The following is a 24977-nucleotide window of genomic DNA, read 5'->3' as shown; positions in this document are numbered from 1 at the left end:
CCAAAGATATAAAAATGGTGCTCATAGAAAGGGATTTATGGGAGATTACCCAAAAGAAACCAGAAGGGGAGTTAACTAGTGCTGACAGAAAAAGATGTGGCCAAGCTTTAGCCATCATCTATTTAAACTTGGAAAAAGATACAAAAAGGTTAATTGATAATTTGGAAGATCCTAATGAAGCCTGGAAAGCCCTTAAGGCAAATTTTGAACCCCCATCTTTGGCCAGAGTAGCCGCATTGTGGGAATCCTACTTCTCTTGCAAAATGCAAGAAGGTGAAACGGTGGGATTATTCGCTGCAAGGTTGGGGGGAATTTTTAACCAACTAGTCGAAAATGGATATATTATGGAAGAAAAACTCAGAACTTTTCAATTAATACGGTATCTACCTCCTAGTTTCAGCAGCATTGTTCAAGCCATCTACAGATGGGAAGGAGAGAAATTTACTTTCTCGAAAGTAAAAGATGAACTACTAGCTGAGGGAGGTAGGATTAGGTATTTGGCCGAAGAGCCTAATATAGAAAATTCGGCAATGTTTTCAAAACCCGGAAACTCCGGAATGGCAGATGGTAGGGGTAAATTTCTTGCTAAAAATAAAGTTTGTTACATTTGCAAAAAGAAAGGGCATATTGCGTCGAAGTGTTGGAGCCGTAATAAAGTAAAACAGGATAGGAATTTTAAATTTCAAGCCAAAGAAGACCCTCAGGCAGGAATGTTTTGTTCAGTAAATGAAAACGAAATTTCTGCAAACACTACCTACCCAAAATGTGAGGATACATGGCTATTGGATAGCGGCAGTACATCTCATTTTTGTAGAGATAAATCGTTATTTGCCGAGCTAGAGCCTGTACAAAACACACAAATGGAGGTAGCTGTAGGAAATGTGAAGAGCCAGGTAGAGGGCATTGGGAAAGTGATTTTTAAAATTGAATCAGATGGAAAATTAGTTACCATCACATTGAATAACGTTTTCTATGCTCCAACACTGCGACGCAACCTAATTTCTGGTTCTTGTATAGATAGACAGGGCTATAAGCTCAAATGGTTGCCCGGAAAGATCTGTGTCTTTAATCAAGAAAATGTTAAATTATTTACAGCAAATTTAATAAATAAACTTTATCATGTTAAACCAAATTTTTATATTGATTGTGAACATGTTAATTATACCAAATTTTTTAAGACCAAGGACCCGTCTGAAGGGGCCAATATGGTCAGTATTGATATGGAAAAATGGCATAGGAGATTTTGCCATATAAATATGGAAAGTATCACCAAAACGAGTAAACTTGGTGCAGTCCAAGGACTGGAGATTAAGAAGGGGCAAAAACCCAATTGTGACCCTTGTCAATTAGGGAAAATGAGGAAGTGCTCGTTTAAATCTATGCCAGAAAGGCGTACTAATTCTGCACTTCAATTGCTCTACATGGACCTGATGGGACCCCTTCAGACCGAGTCCTTGGGGGGAAAGAAATATATCTTTATAATTATAGATGATTTCTCAAGAAAGTCATATGTTTTCTTTTTAAGAACAAAAAATGAGGCATTTAATGTTTTTGTAAATTTTCAAAAAAGGACTGAAAGATTCCTGAATTCAAAAATTTTGGCTATCCGTTCCGATAATGGAACAGAATTTGTTAACAAAGATTTTGAAAACTATCTCACCAATCAGGGAATAAAAATAGAGCGGACCAATTCCTACACCCCGCAAATGAACGGGGTAGTAGAAAGGTATAATTTAACCATAATGAATGGTGTGAGGTCTATGCTCAAGGATTCTGGATTGGGGGATGAGTTTTGGGCTGAAGCCGCTCTTTGTTTCAACTATGTAAGGAATCGGACGGTAATAGGAAATATGGACAAGACCCCATTCGAGCTGTTTTCTGGACGTAAACCTTCAGTGAGGCACCTACGTATTTTTGGGTGTACTGCCTATGTAGGTCAGCCTAGGTCCAAACTAAAAAAGTTAGATATGAGGGCTACCAAGGGGATCATGGTCGGATACGCCTTACGTACCAAAGGGTACAGAATCTGGGATCCTGAAACCAGAACAGTCACAGAAACTATTAACGTAAAGTTTAATGAAAATGAAAGATGGGGGGAATTAAAAGTCCAAAATAAAAATGAGAGAAAATTTAACTTTATCAGGCCTATAAGTGAAGTTCAACTTGAACAGGAAATCCAGGAGAGTGTTGAGCAAACTCCCTGTGAAAAAATTAAATGGGTTAGAGAAGCCAAAAAGAGAAAGACCGGGGATAGGACTGATATTTATTATACAATTGCCGGTAAAAATAAAGTAAGATTAAATTCATTAAAACAGGTTCTAAAATATTGTAGTGAAAATAAAATAGAGTATAAACCAAAACTTTTTGACTTTTCATCTAAAAATCCAACAGTAGGGGAAATCTGTGACGACAGTGAAAGTTCGGGAGAAAGTGAAGAAGCAAGTTTGGTAGAAATTTTTATACCGAACTCGTATAGGCAATGTATGGCTACCCCCGAGGTGGACAACTGGAAACTGGCCATGGAGTCTGAATTGGATGTCATTAACCAAAGAGAGGTGTGGGACCTTGTACCCCCACCAGAGGGGAAACCAATTTTGGGAAACAGGTGGGTCTACGATCTCAAGGTAAATGACAGGGGTGAAGTTGTAAGATACAAGGCCAGATTAGTTGTTAGGGGGGACCGTCAGTCAATTGAGTCATATTCTGAAGTTTTCAGTCCAGTAATTGAGTTTTCACTTGTAAGAGTTTTCTTTTCTATTTTCATATGTCTTTTAAAATGGTGTCACTCACAAATTGATGTAAAAAATGCTTACCTGTATGCTGATTTAGAGGAACAAATCTACATGAGACAACCAGAGGGTTTTGTCAGTAAAAGCTACCCTAATTTTGTCTGTAAATTGAAGAAGTCTCTCTATGGACTACACCAGTCCGGAAGAAACTGGTTCTTAGAGATAGACAGTGTTCTTCGTGGTTTTGGTTTTCAAAAATTAAAAGGATGTAATTGTGTATACCATAGAGACAAAAATACTTTTCTTCTTATTTATGTAGATGATATAATAATTCTAGCAAAAAATGAAAATTTAATTAAAAAGGTAATCAATGAAATTAAAAGTATGTATGATATTAAAGAAATGGGGAAAACCAGAAAGCTCCTGGGGATTGAATTTGTGGAAGATAAAAATAATCTTTTCATTCACCAAAGCTCTTATATTTCGAAGGTCTTGGAGTTATTCTCTGATTACTATGTGCCAAATTCAACCCTCCCAATCTCAAAGGGTACAGTTTTGTCGAAGGACGACTGCCCGAAAACTGAGGAAGAAAAAAGGGAAGCAGAAAAGCTCCCATACAGAAATTTGTTGGGTTGTATGGCATACATAGCGGGGAAGACCCGACCTGACATTTCGTATGCGGTGAATATTTTTCCCAATTTCAAGCAAATCCCGGAAGAAAGCATTGGGATTTTCTATTAAGATTGCTAGGGTACTTAAAGCATACAATATCATACAAACTAAATTTAAGTTCAATCAATAGTGTAAATCTACGGGGATTTTCAGACTCCGATTACGCCGCTAATCGGGAGGATAGGGTCTCAATGGGAGGATCAATTTTGTGTATTGATCGGGTCCCGATTAATTGGAGGACATTTAAACATAAATGTGTTGCGTTATCCACAATGGAAGCAGAATATATTTCACTTGGTGAAACTGCAAAAGAAATGGTCTGGCTGAAGAGGATAATCACAGAAATAAGTGAATTAAATATTGAAAACCTCCAGCTTAGAGATACAATTATTTATTGTGATAACACTGCAACAATTGATTTTTCTAAGTCTCCCATTGAGAATTCCCGTACAAAACACATTGATGTAAGGTACCATTTTTTAAGAAATTTAATTGAGCAAAAGATTTTTTTGATTAAATATGTGAGGACAAATATAAACATCGCGGATATTTTCACTAAACCCCTATCTAAGAATTGTTTAAATAAACTTTGTAAAATTATATTTAATTGGGATTAAATGAGGGGGGCGTATCAAATTTTTGAACTGTTTTTCAAATGTATCTTTTGTAAATATAATATGAATGTAGTTAAATGTTTTAATGTATATAATGTGTTTTTTTTTTGATGAAATTCCTTCAAGAGGGGGGAACTTGTTGGGCTAAATGCCTTTATTTTTGGTTCTTGAAGGATTTCACCAATATTGTTTAAAAGAAAAATCATTTTGTGACTTACCTTTTGCCATTCCGAGAGAAAACTTTGCGCGAAGAATCCCATCCACCTGCCGCCAACACTCAAATGTCCGAGTTTGAATCGGAAGTGTTTGGAAAACATGCGGCATGCTATGATTGGTTGTTGTCATTCGGCAGATGTCGGTAAACTTCCGAAAGAGCACGTGTCAATGACGTGATGAAATCATGTTGAGGTGTTAAGTGCTGAATGCCAAATTAAATAAGAATTGTGCAACCGGCAAGCTGTGTTTTCTCCGGGTTGTGTTGTTTTGGCAATATGCAAATTAGGTAACGTCACATTGTTTCTGGAAAGGCCGAATCTGGCTATAAATACGCAGACCGGCAGGAGCTCGATCGCTTCGCTTCGTTTTTTTACTTCTACTCGTCTCCTCGTCTTGTGTTGTCTGTGTCCCGTGAACGTGTTCGTCAAATGTCATCCTAAATTTTTGCTATTGGCCTCTTGGTGAGGTCTGGTTTTTCCTGGAAAAGCACTGATGATGTTTTGAGTTTGGAACCCGCGTGTTGTGATGACGTCTACAAAAGCAAAGAGTTCTAAGTTTCCCTGATGTGGGTCTTTTGTTCTCCTGCGGAAGAAGATCGCGTCCATCCCTGGTATACCTTTCCCTGATGTGGTGAACTGTTGCTCACGCGGTGTGAATCGACCTGCCTGCAATTCGTGGAAATTGCCATACTGTCCAACGACCGGTGAGGCGTCACCTTGGAACACCAACAGGACTTTTAATCCATGCATGGACTCATTGTAAGATCTCTTTTTCTAATTTTTCCCGGGGAACAAATCATTGTGTTGTAACCAATTTTCAATATGTGTCAAATAAATGTTTTTCAGTGTAAAGAATGATTCATGTTTTATTTTCTTCGGGCAGACCACTACCTCAAATTTTTAGTTGGAAATGAGTTGCCTAATTTTCAGCTTAGCTGTAGGCCATAAACCTCAAATTATATCCAACACAAACCATCCAAAACAGCGACAGGGTTGGAATAGAGCAGAACCTCTTCACAACCAATTCATGGTAATGGGGATAGTTGCAGCTTCAGGAGGTGAAATACTGTGAGGCACCAAAGGTTGAAGAGACTATATGTGGCACCAAACAGTGATTCTAACATTTTATAAACAAAACATAATGATTTCTTTTTCTAAAAATTGCAAACATGATCGAAGTTTCATTAATTTAGAGTGGTGAATAATTCTGAGGACTATATAGAAAATCCAAAGAGTTCGTTGTTACCTTAGAAATTGAAGTTTCCCCGGATCCAGAGAGTCCATGTACACCCTGCAAAACACATATATTATAGCAGTTTTTCACTTCTACGTATATTATAATTTGACAAGGCAAAAAATACTGAGTATTAAAAAAATATGCAATAAAACAATGTAATGAAAAGTGAGAAAAGATTTCTGAAATTTTCAATAGATTAGATCTGATTTATTGTAATCTGTTTTAAAATTTCAGTTTCAGCTGATATTTTATATATAATTATAATAAAAGTGAAAAATATTGAAAAGACCACACCAAAACGTGGGAAACGGACGACTGGCATGTTTTTGGATTAATCTCTTTGGATATGGACTTATTTTTTACTTTTCCATTGATAACAGGAATGAATTCTGTCAGGTTGAACATCGGATTGGTTTTATTATAAATGGATCTCAAGGTAAGATAATTTTGGTTATTGGCAGGTACTGTCCCGTGGATGGCTAATTATTTTGGAACTTGTTTTCCTAATTAGTCGAGGCGAAACCCCCTGCTTTTAATTTTAGGTTTCGGCTCTTGTTTATCGTTTATAGTTTAACATGTGGTGCATCTGTCCAATGTTACTCTATATTGCATGTACTGGAGCTTAAACACTCTTTTAGTTCATAGTTAAATTTTTTGGTCTTTTGACCATACATTGTCTTTTCCTATTAAATAGCTATTTGCAATTTTCCTTTTCCTCATCATTATTTTTTATATAATTTGTTTAATATTTGGTATTTGGTTTGCATATTATATATATATATATATATATATATATATATATATATATATATATATATATATATATATATATATATAATTAAAAACATATAAATAGGAAAAAATTAGAGTACCAAAAACCAGAAGCCCAAAGATGCGCAAAGCAGCCAAACAAATAAGCCAGGTAAATATAAACATCAATAGAACAATAAACAGGCAAGGTTACAACACAGATAAATGACAGAGATGAAGCCAGTACTCTTCAGCAGTGGAAACTTCATCCTATGATTGAAAGACCATAGGATGAAGTTTCCTAGTGATGAAGTTCAGATTTTTGGAAAAATCCAAAAATCTGCATTCATTTTTCACATGTGGTGCTTTTGCCCAATGTATTCATGAATGTTGACTTTTTCGGAATTGGACATCCTGTTCTTAGTTTTAGTATTAAAATTTTTTGGTCTTTCGACTATAGGATGAACTTTCCACTGATGAAGAGTACTGGTTTCATCTCTGTCATTTATCTGTGTTGTAAACTTGTCTGTTTATTGTTCTATTGATGTTTATATATATATATATATATATATATATATATATATATGTATGCATATCACGGGACGCGGGAGCGTCTTGCCCCGCCAAGGAAACCAAACGTCAGCAGCCAACAGAAGCAAATCCACCGCCAAAGACGAAAGAAAATAAAGCGACCAAGAACAAGATTATGCGACGGAACGAATTGGGGTTTTTCCCCCCTCTGTATCTCAGCCCCATGAAGACCCCCGGAGTTGATTTTTAGTACACTCAATCTCTAGTTCCCCCTGATGCCGTAAACCAAAATACAATCCCCTAGACCATCAGGGGGAGGAGGTATTAAAGTTATAAAATCGCTGTTCCAAAACGTATTCGCTTTCTTTGACAGGGCTATAGCCCAGACGAAAAAAGGAATCAAGCTGAAATTTCGCACACACATTCCTTGTACCCTACTGATGTGCCTTTTGTGCCATTTGACCCCCCTCCCCTTCCCCCCTCGTTTTTATCCCCAAAAAATTGTACCTTCCCGGTGTTCTATCACAGCCCCCCGAGGAGCTACGGTAATGATTTTTTGTATACATATTCTTCGAGGGCCATTGAGTACATATACAAAAATTCAACCATCGGGGACATCATGGGCCGGAGTAATTAAAGTTTGAAAATCACTAATTTTCCCTAAATTCTTATGTACTTACTCTCAGCTCATAGGGTTTGTTTATCTCGGACTGCAATTGCAAGGTTAGAACAGATCTAACAAATATTCCAAAGTTGTCTTAGGAAATGAAATTCAATCAAGACTAAAACATATCCAACAGTTGCAACTAGACGTCAAATCATGGATATCACAAATTTGCCACAGCGACTGCACATGCTCGCAGACTTAGCTCATTGGGCTTTCTGTTTTCAGATTCTATGTTGTTTGTTTATACTTTTGCAGAGAAACAAATTAATGAATGAGATTAGAATGCTGTCCTCCCCCCCCTCCCCCACCCAGTTTTGCCGATACAAAATTTCTTTTCTTCCTGTTTTTCAGTTTTGATGTATTTATGTAGGGAAGAAATTTTAAATGTCGGCGCGAAACTGGGGTTAAACCATTACCATATTTTACGTGACAAATTATATGAAACTGTACGCATATGAATACGGAACATATAACTTTTTAATTGAAAACGAAAAATAGCACTTTTTTATTGGTTTGATTATTTTCTAAATTAATGGATTTTTCACAAACAATACATAATGAATTGAAAATATATGAAATACGTGTGTGGATATCCGTGCTTTGCAGTAATTTGTTAGCTGAAAAATTTTTTGCAATTAATTTAAGCAAGACTTTTAATGAGCTTAGTCCACGCGCAACATGCGCATTCACTATGGCAAATTTGGGATATCCGCGATTTGACATCGAGTAAAGTTGTATAGATCTTCTGACACATTCAAATTTAAAATATTTAATGGCTTAGTTTTTTTTTTTGCTTGGTGATAACATTCGTTATTTCGTTTTTTAAATGAACTTTTAAACAAAACTAGGTATTAAACAAGACAAAGACTTCTATCAAGAAAAAGATAAATCACCAAACAATTAAACTATCCCATAAAACGTAAAATAATCCACGATTTAAGAAAAAATGTAATTAAACAAAAAGTGAAAAGCTAGATTAAAATAGCCCTCAAGCTGTAAAACATTTAAAGAAACCTTCATGAAAATGTTGAATATGTCAAATAAAGAAACTGTTATAGAATTTATTGCGAAGTTGCAAAATACTCGAAAGCAATATAATTTAAAATATAGTATTTTATTATCCAAGAAATTTTCTTTGCAACAGAGAGAGGATACAAGGATTGTAATAAAATTTAAACCGCCCAATTCTCGCAAAATGAATATAGAATCTTAATAGTCAGAAAATAACTTGACGTAAAATTAGGCTAGCCATTATTGTTCCTTAAAAACACAAAACAGCGTTGTTTCAATTGAAAATTTTTTGACTTGATGTTCTCAATTCTAAAAATACAGACAAAGTAATAATATCAATGCAAAAAGATGTGATATCTCATCAAAAACAACCCTGTTGTAAAAATTTCCCCGCCAAGAAAACCGTTAACTTTTCCGCACAAAAAAGAAAACCTGCATCCTAAACCCAAAAACCCTCAGCCATAAAAGTTATGATATCTAGTTTGCCCGCCAAGTATCTGCCAAACTATCATCCTCCCTCTTCTCCTTTTTCATCACAGCTACTTCCATTAGAACCTCCTCCCACCTTCAACTCCTCAGAAATATGGATAGATCTTTTAAACTGTTTATCTTGTTTGGCGGGGAGCTTTTTGCTCACCAAGCAACCACTTCACTTTAAGAAGCTTCCTGCCAAACAAGATAAACAGTCTAAAAGATCTATCCATATTTCTGAGGAGTTGAAGGTGGGAGGAGGTTCTAATGAAAGTAGCTGTGATGAAAAAGGAGAAGAGGGAGGATGATAGTTTGGCAGATACTTGGCGGGCAAACTAGATATCATAACTTTTTATGGCTGAGGGTTTTTGGGTTTAGGATGCAGGTTTTCTTTTTTGTGCGGAAAAGTTAAAGGTTTTCTTGGCGGGGAAATTTTTACAACAGGGTTGTTTTTGATGAGATATATATATATGGCTTGTCCAAATGAAAAGTGGACAGGCTGAATTATAATAATACTTTCAATGTAAATCAAAGGAAATCGCCATGGGCGTTGAAACACAGGTCCCAGCATTGCAGAAGCAGGTCCATGCCTTTGCTGTAGAAAGATCGGGGCTGATTCCTGAGGAAGTCTTACAGAGCTTTCTTCACTTCATCGTCCAAATAGAAGCGTTTCCCCTCTAATGTTGTCTTAGTCCAAAGATGTGGAAGTCACAGGGTGACAAGTCCAGACTAGGGCGAGGTAGTAGCGTAACTTTAAACCTTCGGCTCATCCGTAAAATCTCATTTACCTCGCCCCCCCCCCCCCCAACTAAAAATCGTATTAAGCAATATTGAAGCAATATTAAGCCCGTTGAAGTGTCGAAGTCTTAAGTAAGCGTCCATATTCTAAGGTTTTAAAAAAGGAAAAAAGCCCCATATGTCAGCTGAATTTGAATAACTTAGCTTTTTATCTCTCCTATAAAATTAGTTTTGATGGAGATGACTGGTTTTTGAACTGATAGATTCAAATATTCTACACCTCTGAAAAAATTTCATATTTCCAGGTCTTATTGTCTTCAACAGAAGCTTGCAACAAACACATAAACACACAAGTTTCTTATTCAAAGATCATATAACAATGTTTATTTATTTCTAACTTGAACGGAACTCTAAGAGAAAATTTCATTATTCTAGATGCTTCGCAATTAAAAAGTTGGCAAAGTTAAATATCCTCCAGACAACAATATACTAAAGGAGAACAGAACAATTAGTTTGATGTTAAGATAAAAACTGCTAAAAATCAAATGAATTTTTCAGCTTAATTCATCAAAACTCAGGCTCTGAGCTGAACATTGTTTGCAAAAACTATATCTTCATACCAAATTTCATGTTTCTATTCCACACCTAAACATCTTAGATTATTATTTGTATAGATAAAAAATGGGACAATCGGTATGAATTTTTAAGATGTGAACACTTCTGTGGCAACTGATTTTAAGTTTTATTTTAAAATGATTTTGAAAACAAATGTTTGAATTAGGTGATGCCTTTCTTTATTGTGTGGCAAGATTGATCAAGATTAGATTATTTTAGCAATAATATATTAGGTTTTCACTATAAACAAACATCATAGCCCATTTGAGGCAGTGAGAAGCAAAGGGATGTATGTAAGTGAACTTTTTAAAGTTTCAAGCAAAATGCCTTTAAAGTTGCAGTCCTAGGTAAGTTTTTACTGATTTTTTTTCTCTAAATCATGCAGTATAGCAGCATCCACCAGAGTTAGTAGAACTATCTCTTGCCCCAAAGCAGTGGAGAGGTTCCCCTATTATTTCAGGGCTTCCACTACAAAATGGAAATTAAAATAAAGCACTTTTTTAAAGCATCCTACTTTTTCTCCAACTAGGGTGATTTCTTTGTGTTCTTGCTAAATCATTTAAAATTTTCATAGTTGATGTATTATCTTTTTATACCTGGTTCTGGAAGATCCTTGTGACAAATGGGAAAATACAGAAAATATAAATTTCAATTGAATGAAATTTAAGAATTAGGACAATAGCATAAACAAATACATTGAGAACAAAAATGCAAAATTTAACTTTATGCAGGATTAAAATTGTAAAACAAAGGATTTGAGAACCATCTACAATGGATTTGTGGAGCATGTTGTGATTTTGCAGAACGGTTTAATATTGCTCTTAAAATAAAAAAAAATAAAATATAAAATTAAAAAAAAACCTAAAAATGTTATTTGTATTCTGATAACTTAAAACGTAGCATAAAAATAATAATTAGAATTTAATCAATAAAAATTTACAAAGTAAATCAAACTCTGAGCACAAAGCACTTTGATTTCCCATATAGACACATATGTGATTATAATGTCAAAATTAAAAAGTACAATAATAATAGAAAAGACTGAATGATATTAAAAGTTTTACAGCTAGTTTTGAAACTACAAATTACAATTAAAAATTACAATAATACTAGAGAAGGAACCAGAAAAAAAAAAGAACATGAATATGCAAAAATTTTGGCAAGAAAAATGAGTATTTATGCAATTGTTGCTTGAAAATGCTTACTTAATGAATTTTGGCAAGATAAGCAAATCAAATCAATTTCTTTGCTGTGTTTCAGTTTTTGCAAAAAAAAAAAAAAAAAAGCAGGGAAAGTTTTTTGAAAATATTTGATATTAATTTTTAAAAAAAATCAATTGACAACATTAATAAAATAACCTTAGTAATTCATTTAAATGTTGAATTTCAGTAAAAGAAATAAACAATGGGATTTGAAATAATACAGAAAGAGATGATTGAAAAAAAATTGACAGAATTTTTGATTTGAAAGATTTGCTTAAAAAAATTAAAAATAAAACACCTTTTTAAAATAATAAAGAATTTTTGTTCAAAATTAAGCACTTTAAAGGGTTCTTTGTAATACAGCACTGAAATAAAGCACTTTTAAGGATTCTCAAGGACCTGTGGGAACCCTGTTATTTGTACCGGTTATCTCTAAAATTTTAATTTTGGCACTTACATCCCTTTGCTTCACACTGTCTCATTTAAAGATTGTAATCCAAATTGTTTTGTCAGAAATTGGCTTGAATTATGTATGAAAACTGAAAAACACTAACCTCACCAAAAAACAACTCGTCCCGTAAATGTCTTGTAATACTATCTACTGGCTTCTCAGCACTTTCAATGCCATATCCTAGAACCTCATCATCTTCAGAAATCTTTATGTCATTTTCATTTAAATCATCACTGCCATTGCTAACATTTAATGTATAACTACCAGATACATCTTTAACCTCCATGTCATCTTCAACATGCCCGTCAGTGTCGTCATGAACATTATCAGATATATTACCATCACCACCATCTATTTCAACATGATCAACATGTGTGTGTGTGAGAAGAGTGGGGGGTCCCTCACTATTATTATCACCACCTTCATCAAAACTAATATCATTCCCCTCACTGCTGTCCCCCCATTCAGGAACATCATAAACATCTCTAACATACACAGAAGAAAATTCCTCTTCAGTTAAATTTTCTGCATAAATGATTTCAAGGAGATTCAAAAATGTGTCACAAAATTCATCAGTTTTGATTTCACTAAAATTCAGATCGTCCAAGGATATGCCTTCTATTTCCTGTGCTTCAGAACCCTTTACATGGGGGTGTGCGTGAGTAGGAGGTAAGTTATGTTCATTGTCTCCTGTAAGTTCATCCCTTAGCTTACCTAATGGTTTATCTTCTGGCGAGCAGCAACAACCTTCAATACCAAAATAACTTTCGAATAACACTTCACCATCAAAAACACCTTCCTTCTCATCATTTTGGGATGATTCAGAGTATGATGAGTTTTCATCATCTTTATCAACTTCCATGTCTGATAAAATGTCAGAACATAATGTGATCTCATCATCAGATCGTATATGGTAAGAATCTAGATCACTTTCTGTTTCACAAATTGAAGAAAAATTAGGCAGAAAATTACCCTGTGTGGGGTCGCGGGAGAGACCGAAAAATGTTACCCCTAAACTTTTATTTTCTTTGTCAGAATCAAAATCATCTTCTTTATCAAGTATCTCCGCATGAGCAGAAGAAAATAAAAAATCATCCTCTTCTGAAGTTGCTTGCATAATATCAGACAGGTATGCATTTTTTCTAGCACACACACCTTCGCTCTCTTTTTCTTCAGAATCTGATAAGTCAAGAAGAGAAAGGGAACTAAATTCCAAGTCGGAAAAATCGTCACTTGAATCACTAAGAACATATTCGCTATCAAGTTCATCACTCTCTTCAGGCACTACATTTTCATTTTCAAATGAAATTTTACCATCCTCCTCCTCCCTTTTAGCCAAAAAAACAAAACAAGTATCACCTATTGTTTTTTCCTTTCTCTTCTCACTATCATATTCAACTTCTTCTGAAGAGCCAAATATACAATCAACTTTTGTGTCCGTCAGGATATTACACATAAATTTGCAAAGAGAACTATGTAACCACCCTTTACATACAGGTTCAAACAAAGTACCGTCATTTAATTCAGAATGCTCATAATCATCTTTCTTCTTGTTCCCTTCTATAGAATTTGCTTTGTGGGCTGAATCAAATGCCTTTTCCCTATTGAACTTGGGCTTTATGCCTCCATTGTCATTTGAACTTTTTAGAAGAATTGTGTGTGTTTGTGGTATAATATCTTGGTCCATAGTGTTTGCATCATTAGAATCATGTAAACATTTTTCAATACAATTATAGATAGGGGGAAGACTTTCATCATCTGAGACTGAGAGAAAAAATGTATTTGATTTAGGCTCTGCAGTTGATGATTCATTAATAACAAAGTCTGAACTGCCCTCATCGAACAGTTCAACCTCCATGTTTGTTTCATCACTATTTGAAGTGTTTTTTGCAGCACACACAATAATTTCTTGTTTTCCCAAATATTTTTTCTTTAGATGTTCTAAATTATATCTGTGATCTGCAAACCCTGGAAGTAAATCATCTATTTCTCTCCTACTGGGAAAAACATCTGTTTCTGTAGGGGGATCAGGATTCAACTCAGACAAAGGAATTTCCCCCAATAGAAATTTATTAAATTTACTACTGATGTTCTTCTTATTTAGTAACTGCCAGTCTTGAGTCGATTTGTCGAGGCTTCTTAAGTTGTCAATCACCCTGGAATTAAAAGTTTATATTTTTTCAATTAAATTAAAACTCAACTTCATTAAATATCTTTCTAATTATAGCACTACACACCTTTAGTGCAAAATGTATTTGTTGAATACAAAATAATTTTGTATCTCATATACTTAAGAAGCTATTCTTTGTAGATTAACATTCATGTAGATAATTTCATATAAATATAGTGGGGTCAATTGTGGTAAAATGGGTGCAAAAATAGAAAGTTTTCACATGGATGTCACCTATTTAATTTGAATTCCCAATGATTGAATTTTTGTATAAAGGATACTTTTCACATTTCCAGATTTAATTACCAAATTTGCCACATTTCTTGGTAAAAACTACTGTTACTAAATTTTTATACCCATGTCATCCAATGGTTGGAGTATGAGTTCATCCATTTTTTCCATAAGATCCATAAATACTTAATTACTTCAACTACAAAAAGGTTATTCAACAGAAAAGCAGACGTTTTGCCTTGCACCTGACAGCTTTATACTTCATTTCGGTACATGTAATAAACAAAAAAAAAAAGTTCCTAATAAAAACATACCTATGTGAGATTTCTTAAGCAAAAATTTTTATTTATTATATTTTTTATAAATTACTTTTTAAGTTATATATAGAGCTGTCCCATATAGGACAAAATTCATGATTTTTGGTGAAATGTCCAGATATTTGTTTGGTTTTTTTTTTCCTCTTTAAACTAACACTAAAAAATAATTAGTTGGGAAGCAATGTAAAAACTTTAAAAAATAGCAACAATAGATTTGAGGATATTTTGCAAGAATTGAGAAATTTAAAATAGATGTCCAAATGTATGTTCTGCACATGAATGCAAACTTTATTTAAAAGACAGAATCTATACACCCCATAAAACATTTTCCCACATTAGGGCAGTTCATGCTAACATTTGTCTGTTGTTTCATGTGCACCACGTGTGAAAGTGGACTCAAGAAAAATTTTCTGAAGACTGTGTGAAATTTTTGGAAAAAAAAGGGAGTTTGACCACCCCCTTGGTAAAAACCTTTCACATATGAATACAAAAATCATTAAAATCATTAAAAAAAAAAGTTTTAAAAGTTTTTTTCCTTAATAATTTTTTAGTTTTAGAACGTTATCAACTGAAAAGTTTTGGAAACAGCAACACAAAATTTTTGAATCACAAACACCCCTGATGTGCCCCTTTTGAATGGATCATCAGTTTTTCAACTATTTCTCTTCCTTGAAGTCGACACCTGATGGCACAAGTATGAGGTTTTTGGTCTTGAGGGTGACGAAACTCAAGTGCAATGATTGCACCCATCATACAGCGATTTAACACATGAACGCCATTTGAGGCAGTAAGAAGCAAAGGGCAAATGTAGTGGCAAAATTAAAAGTTTGGAGACTAGTACACATAGTAGGGGAACCTCTCCTATGTCTTGAGGAAAGATATAGTACTAGCAGCCCTGTCAGGTGCTGCTAAACAGCATGATTTAGAAAAAAAATTCAATGAAAGCTTACCTAAGAAGTTATCTTTAAAGGCGTTTTAATCAAAACTTGGAAATGTCCCCTTGCATCCCTTTGCTCCTCACTGCCTCATTTGACATTCTAGTCAAAATGACAAGATTTAAACATGAGAGAGTTAGGAACCTTTGGCACTGCTCCCTGATCGTTTTATCTCTTTAAGAACTTCAATATACCAATTTCCACCATACTGCATTCCTAAGTTTGAGAAGAGCCTTGAGCACAGGGCGGGATTTAAGGGAGGGCAGGCGGGGCTACTGCCCCGGGGTTCCACAACAAAGGGGCCCCCACAATAAAATTTTTGCAAAATATCCTAACTTTCACGGGTTGAAAATATCGGATATACATATATATCAAAATATTTGGATATATATCAAAGTATCGGAAATTCTCGAAAATATGATGATCTTTTTGAACCTGATTAGGGGAATCCACTCCTTCATTGCCCCCGGGGTCTCCACACTTCCAAATCCGGCCCTGCTTGAGCACACCTAGTAATTATGGTTTGCTATTCCTGAATGGCCAAATAATGGATGCCATGGAAAGAACTCATTGCCAACAAGAATAGAAAATGTTTACAGAGAAACCTCATAAAAATAAGTGCATTAAAATACATTTTCAACATTGAACTTATACATACCTTTGATTCGATTCATCAAAAAAATGAAAGTCCTCTATTTCATATTTTCTAAAGTCCTTCACAACTGCTTTTTTAAAGAAAGGTGCCAGTAGATAATATTCTCTTAACAGAAACACTTCTTGAACAATCTAGGGGGGAAAAATAATAATCAAGACAGCAATTAGAGAGCACAAAAAATTTTATAGATTCACTGGTGGTAGCAAGTTTTCCACTAATAAATGCAATTCTTTAGAGTGTAGAACAAAACTTCAGATTTGGATAATTGACCATAAAAGATCTTTGTGACACCCAGTACCCATAATCATTTCTAAAATAATCTGTGTACCAAGCAAAAGCAATGTTTCTAAAAAAGAACTGGCTGATATAGTAGCTAACAGCCATATTCACTGTCAACTTTATTTGGCTTTTAACCACTGGTTCAATAACAAAGAGCTTTAAAAATGAAACATGTGGCTTAAAATCCTATTTCCACAGAAATCTGAACTCTGGTTTCTCAACCTATTGCAAAGTGAAAATTACCTAACATGATTGTGTATGATTACCCAATTTTCATTACATGTAGCTGTATACAGTTCAATGACTGTCAAATGAAGAGCACTTGGGTGCTGTTTACTGCATTTGACAAAATGTCAGCTAAATACTTAAAACATGACATCAATTGTTTGCATCTAGAATGAATCCTGACATCAGTGCTCGAAATTAGCGGTCGTTAGTCGTATTTTGCAACTATAAATTTCGTTTTAACGACCGTGATTTTAAACCCAGCTGTCATGCTGACAGGCCTAACTTTGCTTCCCCCCCCCCCCCCTCTGTCCAGCTCCCAGTTTCAGAAGATTTGTTTTCAACCATCTACTTCCAGATAACAGAAAGGACTCTTTCCAAGATTATCGCCGCCCATCCCCCTCCCAGCATAATGTAATAACAATTGGAGACATCAAACATGCCTTTTTGTTTATTTCTCCTCTCTTTCCTTGCTTTTGTTCTGTATCTTGGGCCCCCTGGAAGTAATCCCCTTTCCTTTTCACTGTCTTTTACTTTTTCACCACACACACACACACACACACACACACACAGTCCATTGCTTGTCAGCATCCTTACCTCATGAGTGAAATGTGATAAAGCACTCAGGTCACAAAAGCGGAGCTAATCGCCATTTGTGGTCCAGTTTCATGTGTTTGCATTTGTACCTACCTTAATGTTCAGCCATTAGTAGCCACACATATGCATTCTGTGCCTAGGGGGTGAATCAGAAATCCATTTTATCTGGATTGAGTGGGTTTATAACTTAACAAATCACGTAAACATTCTTTTTTCCTTTTACATATTTATTTATTATTATTATTATTTTTAATTTATTTATGATTTTTGAATGTTACATATATTCAGGTACGTATATATGCTTTCTCTATTTTTCGCGGAAATCCGCTTTTTAAAAAGGCCTTCGGGTTGTTTTTTAGATTGATCAAATCCATTGAGAAATCATGACCAAAAATTTAGGGGGGGGGGGGGATTATTTTTAAACAGATTTATTGCAGTTAAAAAGAAGTTTTTACCATTTCAAATTTTTTATGTGTGAAATGAGTTTGTTTTGGAAACAGGGCAACATCAAACACGTGCTGGCCAAAAATGGAGCGCTGTCTTTAAGATTCCAAATCTTTTGCATCCAGAAAGTATTCTTCTGAAAGTTTAAAGCTATTTTAGCCCTTGTTACCTTTAATTTGCCTATTTTATTTTGTGCTTCAAGAAATTGCTTAGTTTTCCTTTATTTTCATTATTAAATCATTGTGTTTCTATTTTTTTCTCTCCTCCTTATTCTTATTTGCAATTGCATTTATTGCTGCATTGTATGTGGGATCTTAGTATGCATCGAGCCATGCAAACCTAGATCTAAAGAAAAAAATCTGCAATTATTTACCACTGTCAAAAATCGCGCGTCCAATTCTTTGCATGCTCCTGACAAATGTTCTTCCCCTCTCCTGTAAAGTGGCAATTATGTAACTAACGTTAGTCTAGCTTTGAGGAACAGATTTGTAACATTGACCTGTAAAATTAATATTGGATTAGCCAGTGAGGATTTTTACAAGAAGATTAATCAAAAAAAAGCTCTAGCCAATGCGAACAACATGTAAATAGTGTTAAAATTTTATTCCTCATTCAAAGTTTTAAAGTATTAACATCCAGGAAATAAAATGTTTAAATGTATCTGCTTGCATCACGTATTATTTATTACCCCTGGTATAGGCTCATAATTAGTAACCATTTATTCATAGCATTAAAAATGAACTAGCCCCTAGAACACTCTCAAAACCAACCAGGGGTGTGTACCCTTTTGAGTACTTGCTACGATGGCGGGGGGGGGGGGGGAAGGGAGGGAGTATTCAAATGTCTCGGTTGAACATTGCAGAAATCTGGCAAGCCTATCCATATGATATCATTTTTAATCCAAAGGTTTTTCTGAGCATTAAAAAATTTTTTAAGCATACTTTTTGGGCAGTGCGACGACTATGCCAATGTGACATTTCTGCTGGAAACTATTGTACATTAATTTATTTTAATCGTTTTTTGTACGAAAAAGAAGCTTATGGAATTTTAGTGCATATTGTACTGGTGCAGCAATTTTTTAGCATCTGTTTATAGTTGAACCTTCTTTTGGTAATTTCCTGAATGTTACACCATGCAAGAATGATTGATCGATAATGCAAGGTTATTTTACCCACCTCTTGAAAAAGAATTGATTTGGTATAAAACTTTGTTGTTTTACTTGAAATTTGCTGCTTCAGTGTCAAATGAAATTTTTATCCCTTGTTGTTTAGCATTTGTTTTATCAGGGATGCCCATCTAGGGGGGGGGGGAGACACGTGTTGCACACGGCGTCATTGAAATTTTTAGCTGGAGGGAAAGGTTTAAGGGATATTTTTCTCTTTTTGGGGGTCTTTGTAGTATTGAGGGGAGCCCTTAGCTCTTAGGGGGGGCATCCCTGGTTATTGTGCCATATTTTTGACAAACCAATAATTAGAAATTTGTACCAAGGTGCTATATGTTGTATGCCGTAGTGTATAAAATAACTTAAATAGCACTTGAATTTGAAATTGATCAAGATAATTAACTAAACATTTCATTCTTGGAGAAGGGTTTGACATTCTATTCTTCATATTTACATGCACTATAGGGATAACTTTGTACCGTGTATATTTCAATTTTTTTAAAGCTAGTTTAAATTTCAATGTTCCTTTTATACAGTTTTGCATAGATCTTTGCAAGATGTATGCATCTAATCAATGTACAGAGTTGTGAAATTTATTAGACTCAAGGAGCAAAAAACAGGAAAATCAAAAATACCGGCTTAAAAATAGCCTCTAGATCCTTTTTAAAAGCCTAATTATGTTTTTTGAGAATAGTTGAAGAACTATATACATTATTTCAGCACAAAATTTCCTGTTAGCTTTAGAGTTTCCCCTCCATGGCAGCATCAAGTCTTATCTGGAAACCTCAGTCATTATGGTCGGTTGTGTTTCCAAAACTTTTTCTGCAGCTGTGAGTGGTGTTAAGTATTTTTTTTTTTATATTTTTGCACTAGGACCACCAAAATAACAAGTTCGTGAGTGATTTTGTTTTGCAGTGGTTTCAGAGAACAGTCTTAGAGTTCGTTTTCATGTTTTTCTCTTCGAGCATTGGTTTTGGTGAATTTTGTGAAATGGGTAAGCTGCCTGGTATCTCACCACACAAGAAAGCATTGGTTATTTTTATGTTATATACCAAAATACCTTTTCAAAAAAAAAAAAAAAACTTGCGAAAAAACTTACTATATCTCCAAAAACTGTCAGAAGAATCAATGCTTCTGTCAAAGAAAACATACCAATTGTCCCAAGAAGTTGGGAAAATGTGGCAGAAAATGCAAAAGATCTCCAAGAATGGAAAGAAAATTTATTTAGATGGTCAAGGCTAACAGAAGAGCAACTAGTTAAAAACCTTGCTAGCAGTCTGAAGCACATGGTGTGGAGGTGGATCCACTATTGGTCCAGCGAAGACTCATGGCCAATGGAATACTTGCTCAAAGGCCATGCAGGAATGCCAAAATCACCCCAGATATGGCACAGAAAGGGATTCACTGGGTGAAATATGTGCAAGAGATGTTCACCACTAAGTCCTTTTAAGAGAGAGACCACTAAGTCCTTTTTTTGCCATATCTGGGGTGATTTTGACCTTTCTGAGCAGTGGTGTACTTTTCTCTACAAACACCCCACCACTTAGCTGTAAGCCTTTGGTTCCACCATCTGGGGGGAGCATAAAGCCCCCCCCCCCCCCAACGTCTGGGTGCGATGGTCGATAGTCGTCTGGTTGCCATGGACGGTCTTAGGGCTTATTGTGCCGGGTAAGGTTATCGGCTGGGCGTCAGCCCAACTGGGAGTTTACCCCTTAATATGTGAACCTTGCTCATCGTGAGATACGGGATATCTCCCTGTACCTCTTTCGTGTGCCGTGGCTCCCTGCCAGCATGGCCTTTGAGCTGGCATTCCATTGGCGATGAGTCTTTGCCGGACCAATGGTGGATTCCCCTCCACACCATGTGCTTCAGACTGTTAGCAAGGTCTTTACTAGTTGCTCTTCTGTTGGCCTTGACTATCTAAATAAATTTTCTTTCCATTCTTGGAGACCTTTTGCATTTTCTGCCACATTTTCTCAACTTCTTTGGTATGGTGCAATTGGTATGTTTTTTTTTTGACAGAAACATTGATTCTGCTGACAGTTTTTGGGGAAATAGTAAGTTTTTTTGCAAGTTCCTTTTGTCAAAAGGTATTTTGGTGTAACATACGCATAACCAATGCTTTCTTGCGTGGTAAGATATCAGGCAGCTTACCCACTTCCCAAAATTCACCAAACCCGATGTTCGAAGGGAAAAACATAAAAACGAACTCTAAAACTGTTCCCTGAAACCACTGTGCAAAACAAAATCACTCGTAAACTTGTTATTTTGGTGGTCCTAGTGCAAAAATACACGAAAAAATACTTAACACCGCTCACAGCTGTTATCAGATAAGACTCAGTGCTGCCATGGAGGGGAAACTCATAGCAAACAGGAAATTTTGTACCGAAATAATGCATATAGTACTTCGACTATTCTTGAAAAACATAACTAGGCTTTTAAAAAGTATCTAGAGGCTATTTTTAAGCCGGAATATTCGATTTTCCTGTTTTTCGCTCCTTAAGTCTAATAAATTTCACACCTCTGTAATTTGAAAATTGCAACCAAACTACACATTTTGGCAACTAGGAAAAAAATATTCGGTGCCATTGGCACCTATCTGACTGATACTAATTTCAACCTCTGCAAGACATACATTTAGTTTATGGAGTTGAAACATAGAGAGGGTGAAAGGGATATATACGACCCAAACAAGTCTTTTAGTCTTTATGATAAGCACTTCAGCAAGATTGAGTAAGGAAAGCAAAAGTAATGACAAAAAGACAAGACAAATGGCAGGTAAAATCTTTGTGAGATATTAAGGAAATCAGAAACATTTCTAAACTGTTATATAAAGGAAGCATTAAGTTACAACAGCAATTAAATGACTTTTTAAACTGCCTACCTTTTAAATACCATTTCAAATATATTTATAGTATTATTTAATAACTCCGAATCTATACCTGTCGCAAACAATCCAACGTCAGAAAGTTGATAACTTCAAAAGCCATCTTTGTTGGTTTTTTGTTCGTTATGTTATCAGTGAAAAGCCATTGAGTAAATGGTTTGAACTCATGCAGCACTAAAAAAGAAAATTAAGTTCAAATATGTTTCAATAATTCAGAGATATAGGTAAATTACTATTTAATCTAACATTGTAGTATATTTAAGAAAATGCTAATAATAATCTATAACAAACTAATCTATGACAAAGTCAACATTATCAGAGAAGGATTGATGAAAATTCAACAGAAGACACAGATGAAAACAATGCAGGCGAAACAGACCTATTTATGAATTCATTTTTTTTTTTTTTAGAGAAATTACATTCTACACTCACATTGTACTGGTTTTGTTTCTTCTCCCAGCAACCCCCCTTTGTTCTACAAGAGACTTCATGAATTTTAATCACCTTTTAGTGTGTCCATGTCTTCAAGACAAACACTTTTCTGTTACATTTTTTATAGCATGGTTGAACTCCATGGGAGCCCCATGTGGAGAGTTATGGCCCTTAGACATCCCCTGATGTAGGGCAGGGAGGAGTTACAATGTGAGTCATACCAGATTTGTTGTCCTTCCCTAGCAGGATGAATTTATTTAACTACAAGTACGAAGGTAATTTCAGCTTTAATGAGAGGTACAATACCTCCAGCTCTTTTATCCAAACTGATGATTGATAATATGTTTGAAACTGCCGTCTCTACCTGCTGCACAATGTTTCGATTAGTACAAGCTAGGCAGGGCCAGGCCATCCCTATGTGCAAGGTCGTGAGATTGAGGGGTGAAATCTCCAACAAAAAAACTAAATTTGAACTTTTCATTATATCTACAAAAGTAGCACTGAAAGTATACTGCTCATTAAAACAAGCAATCCTCTTTGCTGCCTATTTATAACGGAAAATTATTATCTTGTTGTGTCCGAATATACTATTTAAAAGCGCAATCTTTTACACAGAAAACACATGATGCTAATTAATTATCATTTTTCTTCATATGTGGAGCCATGAAGGATATTTCAGTATGTTTATAATTTCACAAGGTTGAGCCATACGAAGCAGCGCAAGAAATTTGCTATTCCCCATTTTGGTTCTTGCGATGAATATGTTATACCTATTATAATTCCTGCAATATGTCTTTTTTGTGATTTGAAACTCTTGTTTGTGGTAATTCCACTGCCTCATGTTATCATACATTAAAAAATATGGTAAGCACATTTGCATACTTGTGCGTAATATGCATACATTGTAGACAATAATTTAGATTAACTTTTTTGTTCCGAAAAGTAACGACTTGACCATAATTATTCAATTCTTAAACCTCCATTTTCTTCAACTATGTGCATATTAAATTAAAGAAAGAGCTTTGGACAATGTGTTTGTACTAGATATTAAATTCAATGCCTTTTTAACGATTTGTACTTTAGAATTATTCGTTTTAATGGTAAGTTTCAGTTTCAGATTGTAAAGTGGAATATCCTCTACAATATTATCTTTCAATTTAGAATATAATAGTACCCTCCTGTTCTGCGGTGGGGAGGGGGGGGGTAAGGGTCCGCAGGGCACCCCCCTTAATTGCACCGCCCCGTACCCCCTCCCCTCCAGAATGCTAGTTTAATGTTTTTCAAAAATATTTACTATTGAAGGGGGAAAAAAACTTTGTCTTTGGAAAACAAAATGATTTTAATTAGGAAAAAATAATGATGTTGAGGTAAAACTCTAATTTCTTTTAAAAAGAAATCCTTGCATTAAAAATTCTCAATAGTTTCAACTAATTGGTCAGCTACTCCCCCTCTGTCCTACTTCTTCTCCTTTTTCCTTATTATTTTTCTTTTCAGCTGAAAATAAGAAAGTTTTCAAAATGCTACTCCACCAAATCTCTCCCCCCTCTATGCCAAAAGCATTACGGAGCATCTCAAATTTCGTTTCCAGATCTTCAATTTCACAAAAGCTCCCGTACACACAACAACAGTGCATGAAACTCCGTTCGAAAATCACTTAAAATTGCGTTTTTAGAGCTTCAATTTCGAAAGATTGCCAGCTAATGTTACTAATTATGATCTTACAATCACGATTTTAAGACTTCAATTTCACAAAATATTCGGGCAAGGGTTTCCGAACCTCCCTTCTTAAATATCATCAAAAGTTAGGTTTTTCAAACATGACTTAAGAAAAATTTAAGTTAGAATAGCCTCTGGAGCACTTCTCCTAATATTACTTAGGTTTTTAGGACTTTAATTTTGAAAAAATTTCCAGGGGGGGGGGGCGGAGGAGCTCCAGAATTTCCTTCTTGTAAAAATTTTCAAAGTTGTATGGAATTGAGTTTTTGGAAGTTCAAATTTGAAAAATTGGAAAGGAGAAAAGGAGAATTGATTTCTCTCTACTTTTCAAAAAAAAAAAAAAAAAACAATCACGTAGAATACCAGAGTTCCATCCCTTATTCTAACGTCAATAAATATGGCCTTAAAATCACGTTTTAAGGCTTCAACTTCTAAATTTCCGCGGAGCTCCTTGTACCTCTTTTCCCCATAACATCACCAAAGACCGTCTAAAATTGCGTTTTTTGATCTACAAGTATCAAAATTTTTTCGGGGAGAACCATCGGACCCCTCTTATTAAACGAGAGATTTTTTTCAATTTGTGCCTCCCTAAAACTACTTTCTAGTTGTGCCGCTACTCCTGTTGTCATGTTTCGACAGGCATAAAAGTTTTATTAATTCTTAATCACTTAGAGATTAGATAGACATTCAAAGTGGCTTTAACTTAGATATTAAAATATTTTCTTCTTCCAAAACGCATTTTTAGCATATCAGAGGAGCTGCTGAACTTGGAATAATTTTGATATGAAGTAAAAACGTATACCATATTGCGAAATTAAATATACCCACATTATTTTTTGGATAAATTAAATGCCAAACATGTTTTTTTTTTCATTTTATATTTGTCTACAAAACCTCCTTTCACGTGTTAATTGTATTTTCCTCGAACCCCAGAGCATAAAGGCACTCAAAAGACATTTGCACGACGGCGCCGATCAGTTTTGGCGCGGACCTGAAGCTAGGTGGAGAAAAGTCAAGCTCAAAA

General features: G+C 35.0%; 1 protein-coding gene across 2 annotated transcripts in view; it reads right to left on the bottom strand.

The window, feature by feature from the left end:
• LOC129227449 (uncharacterized) overlaps window positions 1-13447 on the bottom strand; it is a 45004-nt gene extending 31557 nt beyond the window's left edge. Inside the window, exons 1-2 of one of the 2 annotated variants that reach the window (XM_054862008.1) lie at window positions 12007-13447; window positions 5477-5521 (exon numbers count right to left, since the gene is read on the bottom strand). In XM_054862008.1, the coding sequence (XP_054717983.1) occupies window positions 5477-5521; window positions 12007-13359 (1398 nt within the window). In that variant the 5' untranslated portion in view covers window positions 13360-13447. The remainder of the gene's footprint in view (window positions 1-5476; window positions 5522-12006) is intronic. The other variant, XM_054862009.1, reaches the window with a different exon arrangement.
• Window positions 13448-24977: the final 11530 nt, after the last annotated feature.

This window comes from Uloborus diversus, chromosome 8 (assembly GCF_026930045.1).
Source record: "Uloborus diversus isolate 005 chromosome 8, Udiv.v.3.1, whole genome shotgun sequence".
In the NCBI taxonomy this organism is placed as follows: domain Eukaryota; kingdom Metazoa; phylum Arthropoda; class Arachnida; order Araneae; family Uloboridae; genus Uloborus; species Uloborus diversus.
The sequence above is the reverse complement of the archived record's forward strand: the minus strand, read 5'-3'. Positions and strand labels throughout refer to the sequence as shown.